Genomic DNA, 11381 nt, shown 5'->3' on the forward strand with positions numbered 1-11381 from the left:
TGAAGCTGAGAATCAGATTAGTGAATGTAAGGAATATAAGAAAGCAAAAAACAACCAATCAGAACAGAAAGAAGAAAAAAGAATCCAAAAAACAAATGAAGAGAGTGTAAGGACCCTCTCTGGTCAATAGCATAGTCAAGTACACCAACACTCACATCATGGGGGTGTCGGAAGGAGAAGAGAGAGCAAGAAACTGGAAATCTATTTGAAAAAATAATGACAAAAACTTCTCTAACTTGGTGAAGGCAATAGATATACAAGTCCATTCAGTTTAGTATCTTAGTTAAAGACGTTAAGAGCCCAGAGCCCCTAACAAGATGAACCCAAAGAGGCCCACACCAAGACACGTCATAATTAAAATGCCAAAGGTTAAAGACAAAGTAAGAACCTTAAAACTGAGAAAGAGAGAAAAGTGGCTAGTTACCTACAAGGGAGCTCCCATAAGACTGTCAGCTGATTTCTCAAAAGAAACTTTGCAGGCTACAGGGGGTTGGCAAGTAAGAGTCAAAGAGATGAAAAGCAAGGACCTACAACCAGGATTGCTCTACCCACCAAAGCTGTCATTTAGAATCGAGGGCAGATAAAGAGCTTCCCAGACAAGAAAAAGCTAAAGGAGTTCATCACCACCAAACCAGTATTACATGAAACGTTAAAGGGTCTTCTTTAGGAAGATCAACACTACGAACAATAAAATGGCAATAAATACATATCTATTAACAGTTGAATCTAAAAAACAAAATAAACATATCGATATGGACTACTGTTTGAAGGTTGCTAGATGTGAGGGAGTTGGGGGGATTGGTGCAAAAGGCGAAGGGGTTAAGAAGAATTGTTATTCATCGGTAGTTATAAAATAGTCGTGGGAATGTAAAATACAGCATAGCAAACAGAGCAGCCAAAGAGCATGTATGCATGACCCATGGACATGGGCAACGGTATGGCAATTGCCTGAAGGGAATGGGGTAGGAGCTGGGTAGAGGGGGCAAAGGGGGAAACACTGGAACAACTGTAATATCATAAACAATAAAATCTAATTTAAAATAATAATTGTACTTTTATAAACTGTATGCAACTTAAAAGCACTTCCCTCCCCTAAAGATATGTATTCCAAGTGAAAATCACTGGTCTAAGGGCCTGCAAATTACCTGAAGGGATGTTGTTAGCAGGTGCTCCAAAAAAAAGAGGAGGCAGACTTGATCTGTGAGGCTCTGGAAGGCAGGGCAAGGACCCTGGATATGATGACAGGGAGTAGGGTTTCTTCCTGTAACTCTGTGGAGAACAGCCTTTGCCTCATTAAAGTAGTAAATGAGTGAGCTTTCTGTATGAATTGTGCAAACAGTAAAATGTTGACCTCTTTTGAGATAATCATAGGCAGTCTTGATTTTAGTGAAAGAACCCTTTTTCAAATAAATTTGTGTGCAGGCTTCCTTGCAAACCAGCTGCTCTGATTTATTTGGAATTGATGAGGGCTTTCAGCCCTGTTCCCTCACTTGCTCTAGAATGGAGTTTTGCAGTGGGAAGTTGGTTGGATTAGATAACTTCTGAGGGTCCTTGAAACTCTAAAATTCTAGGAGATTGAGCATAGGATCTCAGTTGACTGGTTGCTCTTCTAGAAATTGCTTTCTGCAGTTTTTCTTTCCTTCATTCTAGATCCTTACAGTAGCCCGTGGCCAGAGAGCAGGGACCCAACATTATGAAGAAATTGGAGACTATGACTATAATAACCCTAATGACACATCCAACTTCTGCCCTGGATTACAGGTAAAGGAAGAAGAGCTCTGTTCTATCTTCCAAGTACTAGTGTCTTTCCTGCTCTTATCTCCCCCTTCCAGGTCTCAAATGCTATAGGATTTTAGTCATGTGGAGGTTTTTGGATTCCTGCCCTGCCTCAGGCACTGGGGAACTGAGCAAAGCTGAGGAAACATCTATAGCCTAGCCTGCCTTACTCTTAGCTCTGTTTAGAGAAAAGTGGGCATGCTTCAGTAACCAGTCAACATATGGATGGGGTTGTCAGTATATGCAAAGCACTTGTATTAGTTATTTTGGAATTTCAAAAGAAAACACTTTCTACTCTTAAGAGCTGATGTTTTGGTTGGAGAGAGAAAACTCATAGACATGAAAAGATGGTGGGTCGTAACAGGGAAAAAAGGTTCCTGCGTGGGTCTCAGGAGACCAGGCTGTAGCTCTGATACTAGTTCTGACAGTGTGAATTTGTACGATAAGACTGGGTAGTGTCAGTGTTCTTTCTGTGAGTCTACTACTGAGACTCACAAGTGGAAATAACAGCAAGGGAAGAACATTAGACTTCATTTGGGTCCCTGCATGTAGGGAGAGGAGAAAGAATTAGAAGGATAGTTTATTCACCTTATTTTGAGAGTTGAATTTTTATATTTTAGTGAAAATCCAGACTGATCTCTTGATCAGGGTTTTCTCAAATTTTCAGTGTGCATAAGAATCACCAGGAGAGCTAATTCCTGGGCCCCACCCCAGAGAGCTGATCTGTTGCTGCTGGGCTTGGCCGACATTGACTTTCTGCTGGCCTGCTGACAGGTCACGCTATTTCAGGAATGCTTTCTGTAAGATGAAACCCTAAATTTGTTAAAAGTCAAGGGGATGCTGCAGCAGTTGTAATGACTATATTCCTTTTAATTCTCATTCCACGTTTTTATTTTACTTTTAATTTTTTTGTATCCTCACCTGAGGATATACATTTTTTTGCTTTTAAAGAGAGAGAAGAAAGGAAAGGGAGAAACATCAGTGCAGGAGAGAAGCATCAGTTGATTGCCTGGTATATGTGCCCAGATCAGGGATCGAACCCACAACCTTTTGGTTATGGGATGACACTCCAACTGAGCCACACTGGCCAGGGCCATCGTCTTAGTTATTAACAGATGTCTACCACATAGGGTTTATGTACAAGAGGAGGATAACCAGAAGCACCTTGAAGTCCACCCTAGGCTGACCTAGCATAACAAACCATTTGCTCATGCTGTGTAAATACAGTTTCCTTCAGGGACATCTTTAAGCCCCTCCCACAGCTTCTACCAAACTTGAAGAGCTGTTTTCTTGACCAGGCTGCTGACAGTGATTATGAAGAGTCAGGTGACTTATTTGATGGACCATTTGGGACCTCTGACCTCTCAGCTTATCCTTGCCATTCACCTAAGACAACACAAGAGAACGATGACTCACCTGACACCCACGGATCAGACATCACTCAATATGGGGGATCAAACCTGGTAGCTGAGCCTAAGAAGGTAAAGATGGGGTGAGAATTCCATTTCATGGTGTTCTCCTGAGGTCTGTGTCATTTGCCTACTGAATGAGAATTGCATTGGTCTGAGCTTGAGATTTTCTTGATTAAGCCACTGCTATCCAAGTGGCTGCTTCTTAAATAGGGCTGTGGGGATGAACTGACACTCATTAGATTTGTGAAACAAGCAATCTCTCTAAAGGTGATGATAAACCACATGTGATAAACTAGTCACAAAAAGTATGTGAACAAAGGCTGCAAGCAGAGAGAGTGGGTTTCTGTGTCGATTGGCTGAGACTAGCTGTTTGGCCCTGGAAAATTTAGGCCAGATTAAGTTTATATTAAATTATCTGCCTTAAGCATCTATCTGTTTCATAGCAGATGATAGGCTGTCGTATTATACATTAGGTTCACTCTTCTCTTTCACACTGGATTTCCAGGTTAACCTTAATGTACATTGTACTTGACAAGAAACAAGGTTAAAATGAGGGACCCTATTTTAATATGTTCAAAGGAAGCTCTTTAACTCCATGATTTAAACTAAATTCTTCTTTACTTGAACTCCAGTCTCATTTTACAATGTGTTGATGATAAATGTTTCTCTCTTCTGCTGAGTTTTACTTTATGTCACATACCTATTTCAGGTAAATAAAATTGAAATTCATTATGCCAAGACTGCCAAAAAGATGGACATGAAGAAGTTGAAGCAGAGCATGTGGAGTTTGCTGACAGACTCCTCCACACAAGTGGACACAAAGGTTAGCAGACGTGGAGGTGGCAGAGGTGAAGGGCTCCACTTCTCTAGGTGCCCAGCGTGCGGCAGGCGGGTGGAGAGCTGCTGGTGTCCGTGGCTCCAGGATGCAGAGTGCCAACGCAGGAGGCATCATCCCTGAAAGAGGTGAACTGAGGGTGTGAACAGGTCACACACAAGGTAATAGAGAGAACATGAGACATTACTCAGGCTTCCTGCTGATCAAAACAGCAAAGTGAAAGGATGTTTATGCTGTTTTCCAATAACAGCTTAGCAGCTGAACAGTGTTTGTCAGTGTAGAGTCAGGGAAGGACTGGAGGATGGTTAACCGCTGGTACAATTCAAGTTGATAAATGGCCCTTTCCGATAGCCAATTCTGGCATCTCAGGTGCAATAAAGTGTTTGAGCCCTTTGATCTAATAATACTGATTTGGAAGATATCTTCTAAATTTCAAAGTACAAAAATATTATGCCGTCAAATTGTCTCTTTTCTCTTTCTGATCAAGGTGAAACCATGGTTAATGTTTCCCAGCTGAATGGAGCTCTCCATTAACTAGAACCCTCTGTCTCTCCTTTCAGTCCTCTTCTGCTCAGGGGGTGTTCTGATCCTTCCTGACTCAGCCAGTTCTCTTGTACCTTCTCTCCTGGTTGAGAAGTGAAAATTATGATTTCATCGAGGACCCTGAGCTATGTAGTCTTGTATATCAGATAAAACTTCTGTTGTATTTATGAGGTTCTCTCAACTAAAATGGAATGGTGCAAACATCACAGAAATGGGCTTTTTAAAAAGTAGAAAGGGGTTTCTGTTTTAACCTTTGAATTTACATGACTCTGTCCTCCAAGGATTCTGGTTAATTAAAGATGTGTTTTTTTAAATCCTCACCTGAGGATATGTTCATTGATTTTAGAGAGAGAGGAAGGAAGAGAGAAACATCAGTTGGTTTCCACCTGTACATGCCTGCAGCCTTTTGGTATATAGAATGCTTGAACCAATCAAGCCACCTGGCCAGGGCTAAAGTTTATTTTTTTTAAAAGATAAAAAATAGAATAGTATAGTGAATATCTACTTCCAGTAATTATCAGTATTTTACTTGTACCTTTCCACAGTTCTGTCACCCCATCCGCCTCATCATGTACACACTGAGTTTTTTAATGCAAAATCAGATATATATCCCTTTATACTTTTTAAAAATATTTTAAAGTTATATTTTGTTGATAATGCTTTTACAGTTGTCTTGAGATTTTCCCCCTTTGCCACCTTCCACCCAGCACCACCCACTCCCTCAGTCCCTCCCCTCACCATTGTTCATGTCCGTGGGTCATTTGTATGTAAGTTCTTTGGCTACTCCATTTCCTAGGCTGTACTTTACATCCCCATGGCTATTCTGTAACTACCAATTTGTACTTCTTAATCCCCTCCCCTCTTCACTCATTGCCCCATGCTCCCCTCCCATCTGGCAATCATTAAAATGCTCTCCATATCCATGATTCTGTCTCTCTTCTTCTTGTTTGCTTAGCTTGTTTTTTAGATTCAATTGTTGATTTTTTGTATTTTTGCCACTTTATTCATAGTTTTCATCTTCTTTTTGAAAAGTCCCTTTAACATTTCCTGTAATAATGAACTCCTTTGGTTTTTTCTTATCTGGGAAGCTCTTTATCTGCCCTTTGATTCTAAATGATAGCATTGCCAGGTGGAGCAATCTTGGCTGTAGGCCCCTGCTTTTCATGACTTTGAATACTTCTTTCCAGTCCCTTTTAGCCTGCAAAGTTTCTTTTGAGAATTAAGCCGAAAGTCTTATGGGAGTTCTCCTGTAGGTAACTAACTGCTTTTCTCTTGCTGCTTTTAAGATTCTCTCCTTGTCTTTAACCTTTGGCATTTTAATTACGATGTGTCTTGGTGTGCGCCTCTTCACATTCATCTTGTGTGAGATGCTGTGCTTCCTGGATTTACATGTCTATTTCCTTCACCAAATTAGGGAGATTTTATTTCATTATTTTTTCAAATAGAGTTCCAATTTCTTGTTCTTTCTCTTCTTCTCCTGGCATGCCTATGATGCAAATGTTGGTACATGTGAAGTTGTCCCAGAGGCTGCTTATACTGTCCTCATTTTTTTTTAACTCTCTTTTCTTGTTCTGATTGGTTGTTTGGTTCTGATTGGTTGCTTTCTTATGTTCTGAATCATTGATTTGATTCTTGGCTTCATCTGCTCTACTGTTCTTTCCCTGTAAATTGTTCCTTATTTCAATTGGCAAATCCTTCCTTTCTGACTGGATCTTTTTTATCCTCCTGAAGTCCTCACTAAGTTCCTTGAGCATCCTTATAACCAGTGTTTTGAACTCTGCATCTGAGAGATTGCTTATCTCCATTTTGTTCAGCATTTTTCTGGAATTCTGATCTGTTATTTCATTTGGGCTATGTTTCTTTGGCTCCTCATTTTGGCTGCCTCCCTGTGTTTATTTCTTTGTATTAGGTAGAACTACTTTGACTCCATGTCTTAGTAGGGTGGCCTAGTGAAGTAAGCATCCTGTAAGGTCCAGTGGTACAGCCTTCCCTATTACCTAAGCTGCTTATTCGATGTGTGCCTTTCACCTGGGCTGAGTACACCTTCCTCTTGTAGTTCAGACTTGGTTGTTGTTGGCAAGTTAGTGAGAGTGATTTACCCAGGCCATTCAGGTGCAAGGATTGGCTGTGACCACTCACGACCAACCTTCATTATCAATGGAGGATCAGCTATGCAGAGACAGGGTGGTGGTGCTCTGACATGGTCTGTAGCTGTGCACTGCATGTGATGACCTTGGGGTTTCCCAGATGGTGCAGGCCAAGATCAGCCTCCACCTGTGTTTTGTCTGTGGCTGCCCTACATGAGCTATAGAGCAATCTGGGATGGCTGCTACTTGTGCTGAGCTTAGAGATTCCCAACTGAAGCCAAGCTGTGAATCTAGGCTGACCATTGTTAGTGCCATGCCTGAGGCTCACTGAAGCCAGCTTTTGCTTGCTTGAGAGGATTTTAAAAATTGTGAAGCATGAGCGAAGACCAGTCTTCCTATGGAAAAGCATCTTGGGTGGACCTGTAAGTTGTGTGGGACAGAGTCTCTGGGGATCTCCAAGGTGAGTCAAGTAGTGTTAGCCAGGTTGATTTAGTCTCACTTATGACACCAGCTTGCTGGCTCTGTTGGGGGAGGGTGTAGAAAATGTATAATGGCCTCTGTTCGCCTTGGTGCCAGACACATCAGTTTCTCCCTGGTACTTTTCAAACTGCTACCCCGGTGCTGGAGCTCAGAGGCAATGAATCTGAGTAGGTGAGTCTATGTGTGGGTTCTTTAAGAGGAACTGCTTGGGGCTCCAGCAGTTTTTCCAAGTCAATCCCATTTGGTTTTTGCAGCCAGAAGTTGTAGGGACTTGTCTTCCTAGCACTGGAACCCTGTGCTATGGGGCAGGTATGGGGTTGGAACTCCTCGCTCCCAATATATCCCTCCTGATATTTAATTCACCGCATGTGGGTGAGGGACCAGCCCATTCCATATCTGTGCCCCTCGTACCAATTGGATGGCTGTGGTTTCTTTAATTCCAGAGTTGTCAGACTTCCATTCAACTCAGTTTATAATGGTTCTGAGTGATGGTTGTTCTATAATTTGGTTGTAATTTTAATGTGGTTGTGCAAAGAGGAGAGGCAGGTCTGCCTATGTTGCCATCTTGACCAGAAGTCCCTAATATCCCTTTATAACTGCTGCCTGCTAGTATGGAGGGAGCCGTGTTTGTGTGAGTGTGTTAAGTGGGAAGCTAAGTCTACTTTTAGATATGGCTTCTGTGCTGCCCTTAACTGTGTGGTCCAGTTGAAGCTATAAACAATCATGGCTTTTTGTTATATTGTCAGGTTTTTTTCTTTATGACTCTGTGATTTTTCATTTCCTGGGATTTTACCAAAAATTCAATAAATGTTGGTTTCATGGTCCAGGACTAAGGCACTGGGTCTGTTTATGGATCCTTTTTGTTGAAAATGTACCTAAGAAATTGTTTGGGTTTCATCCAGATGTAGGCTTTTTTTTTCTGGAAATAGAACTTTGTAAGTTTATATTACTCCCTCAAAAGTGAACTGGCCTCAGATGTCTGATCTGTGAATATCCTTCTCTTAGGCAAAGCACAGTGAGACTGGACAAAAAGGGGATCTGGCAGAGGTGGCTGATGGGAAGATGCTGAGCAAGCTCACCTGGGACCTGCAGAAGTGGTACGTGCCAGCAAACTCAGGGGCTGGCGTGTCCTTGAGCCTGTCTGAGAGTGCTTCAGCCTGAACTCTTAGTGTGATGGGCCCTCTGCACACAGTTTGCTGTTCTAAGAACAGCAAACTAGCAGTTTTTCTTTTTTTTTCTCTGCATTGATAAATGAATTAATATAGACCAACTTTAAAGGGTCACTTTTCTATCCTAGTGGTTGGAATGGAACAGCAGATATATTTTATTTCCAGATAAAAAAGAACTGGAAAAACCTGCTGATCAAGGGCATCTGAAATACATCTTTGTTTCTCATTAGTTTATTCTATTCATTGAACATGTGTATTCGTGTTGATGAAAGAGCCTTTGTTTCTACAGTTGCAGTGACCTAGCTAAATATTGCCCTTTGTTTCATAGCCTGCCGCCCCTCATGGCTCAGAACCTCTCTGTACCCCTGGCCTTTGCCTGTCTCCTACATTTAGCCAATGAAAAGGTAGGTGACTCTGGTAAGCATGGACTTTTTATTAGACATTTCATGGCTACCTCATAGGATATCTTAAGTACAGTGACCTACATGGGACCTTCAACCCAGAGTTTTGACCAGACACAGAGAAGGAACTTAGAAAAAGGCTATCAGGTGTGATTAGCAATAAAAATAATGAGGAAGACCCAAATGGGAAAATTTTAGGTATGTCTATTTCCAGCTTGAAAACAAAGTACCTTCATATCATTGATGTCAAAGGCTTCAAGGGCCAAATCCCGCCAGTGCCAAAGTCGAGACACATGGGAAATATGGTGGAGAAGAAGGGAGAGCATAGGGTGGAAGGAAGTCAGATGCTCAGGGAGAAAAGTGAGCTCTGTAGGCAACGGCCAGCCAAGTGGGGCCACTAAGACCAGTAAGGAAAGTCTAAAGAATTGAGGTATCTGCCACAAGGAGGAAGACAGTGGAAATGCCACCTGTGACAGTGTGCCAGGCTTTTCACTGTGCTGCACTGGCCAGGGGTTACAGAAGGAGCAGGTGGCAACCCACCCTCAGGAGCCTTTTGATGCTGCAGGGGGCACTCTGAGCATGTGGTACTGCTGGAGACTTGCTATCCTTTGGTATCCCCAGGCAGCTGGTCCCTAACGCAGACTGGCACTTGAAGTAGAGGACCATCGGCTGGCCTTGTGATGTAGCATGTGCTATGAGCATCACTAGGGCCATAGGTGCCTAGCTGCCACCACTGTAGTTACTCGGCCCTTTCTAGGGCAAGTGCCTTGCCCTGGAGGTGAGAGGTCAGAGGAATATGACACGTGAAGTGTGGTTTGAGAGGACTGATAAAATTGGAATGGAATGCTAGCAAAAATTGAGAGCTGATAGCATTGCCAGGAATTACTGTGTGTCATTGTCTGATCTCTGACCTCTGAATGACTTGAGGAGCAGTGATGACTTAGCATGGTTTCCCAGGCCTGCCTTTGCTTTGAACTGACTATCAGGCTCCAAGGAGGGACTGTGCCCTGTACGGCGGCCTGTGTAACGCAACCTCCAACAAGTGCCCATGGACCTACCCTAGGAATCAGGGATCACTTCTCTTTTTTTTAAATATTTTATTTATTTACTTTTAGAGAGGAGGGACGGGAAGGAGAAAGAGTGGGAGAGAAACATCAATGTGTGGTTGCCTCTCCTGTGTCCTCTGCTGGGACCTGGCCTGCAACCCAGGCATGTGCCCTGACTGGGAATCGAACCAACAACCCTTTGCTTCACAGGCCCGTGCTCAATCCACTGAGCTACACCAGCCAGGGCAGGGATCACTTCTTTTGCCAACATCTAAACTCATGACCTCACCAGAGAAGAAACGGTCTGTTTCACAGAAGCTAGTTTTGACTTTGGATGGGAAACAGGTGTAGAAGAGCCACAGAGCCAGGGCCACAAGCTACATGTGACCTGACTGTGAGGCTGACCATTGGGTCTATAACCACTAGGCTGGGGAGCAACTGAGGCCCGAACAGAATAACCCGGTTTAGCTCCCAAGAGTGCACAGTGGTGTGTCAGAGCCATTGTAGGGGAGTGACGGCCCAGGGGCACAAAGCACACAGCTACTGGTTGGAGTGAGCAGCCAGGCTGACTGCAGAGATGGTGTGTCCTGGTCAGAGGTCATGAAGGCAGGACGGGGGCGTCTGGTTGTGGGAGTCAGCACTTAGATGTGTCCGTGTACTCCCTGACACATCCTAAGGTGTCTGATGTCAGGAGCCAACTACATGAGGAAAGAATGACTAAGAGAAAAAAATGAATAAAAAGATAATTTGTTGTCCTGACAAGAAATCCACAAATGGCTCTGAGGAGGACCCCTTCTCTGAGGAGGAGAGCGTACCAGCCACATTCAGAAAAATCACTGCTGTGCTTTTCTAGGGGAGGCCTGGGGCCTCACGTCATCCTATGGATGTAGCACACACAGGCTTCTGAAGTATGGGGCACTTCCAGAGCACCAGTCTGAGGAGCAGAGTGCTCCTCGGGCTGTGTGTCTTCTTTGAAACCTGTCTTCCCCAGGAGAGCAGCTTGTGGCCCTCACTTGGCTCCCAAGTAGCCAGGGACTCAGGCAGATACTACCGAGGAGGTCAGTGAGACTTGGGCCCTGGCACTGTACTGCTTCCTCAGTGGCAGTACTGGCTTTGTCCCTTTTTCTCGGCTCTGTGAGGGGCACTAGGGTGCTCAGCGTTTGAAGGATAGGGAGGGAGCCTCAGACCGTGACCTTTTAGGCTAAGCACTGAGACCATTATTGGGGCCTAGCTCTGGGCTCTTTGAGATTTGACTGGGAACATGGACTCTGACAGTAACCGTGAAAATCTTCAGGGATTTATATATAATTCAGCTTGGAGCCACCAAGAGAGATCTCCCCACACTTACTACCAGAACATGACCCTTTGCTGGCCTTCCTTTTCCCAGTCTTTCCCTCCTATTTGTACTCATCAGTCACTCTGGTATGGAGCTCCTGTCATATGCAGAGTGATAGGGCTTGGGGCAGCCATGGATGGAGGCTGGGCCCTATGCCTTCGTGGCCCTGAGTGCCAGTAATGTGTCACTGGTAAGCCACACATAGCAACTTCTGGGTCCCGAGCTTCAGACATCACACCTGGGAGGTGTGATCTGAGCTGTCCATCTCTAGCGGTCCGGGAGGTACGCCGGTGCTA

At 43.8% G+C, this 11381-nt stretch overlaps 1 protein-coding gene across 2 annotated transcripts in view; it reads left to right on the forward strand.

Moving 5' to 3' along the window:
• The window catches only part of NCAPH (non-SMC condensin I complex subunit H), a 40359-nt gene that overhangs the window by 27813 nt on the left and 1165 nt on the right, over positions 1-11381 (forward strand). The window contains exons 13-17 of one of the 2 annotated variants that reach the window (XM_037055006.1): positions 1651-1761; positions 3075-3257; positions 3898-4011; positions 8139-8230; positions 8631-8719. In XM_037055006.1, the coding sequence (XP_036910901.1) occupies positions 1651-1761; positions 3075-3257; positions 3898-4011; positions 8139-8230; positions 8631-8719 (589 nt within the window). The remainder of the gene's footprint in view (positions 1-1650; positions 1762-3074; positions 3258-3897; positions 4012-8138; positions 8231-8630; positions 8720-11381) is intronic. The other variant, XM_037055005.1, reaches the window with a different exon arrangement.

The sequence above is a fragment of the Sturnira hondurensis genome, unplaced genomic scaffold, assembly GCF_014824575.4.
Source record: "Sturnira hondurensis isolate 20B ecotype Veracruz unplaced genomic scaffold, ASM1482457v3 Scaffold0008480, whole genome shotgun sequence".
Lineage (NCBI taxonomy): Eukaryota > Metazoa > Chordata > Mammalia > Chiroptera > Phyllostomidae > Sturnira > Sturnira hondurensis.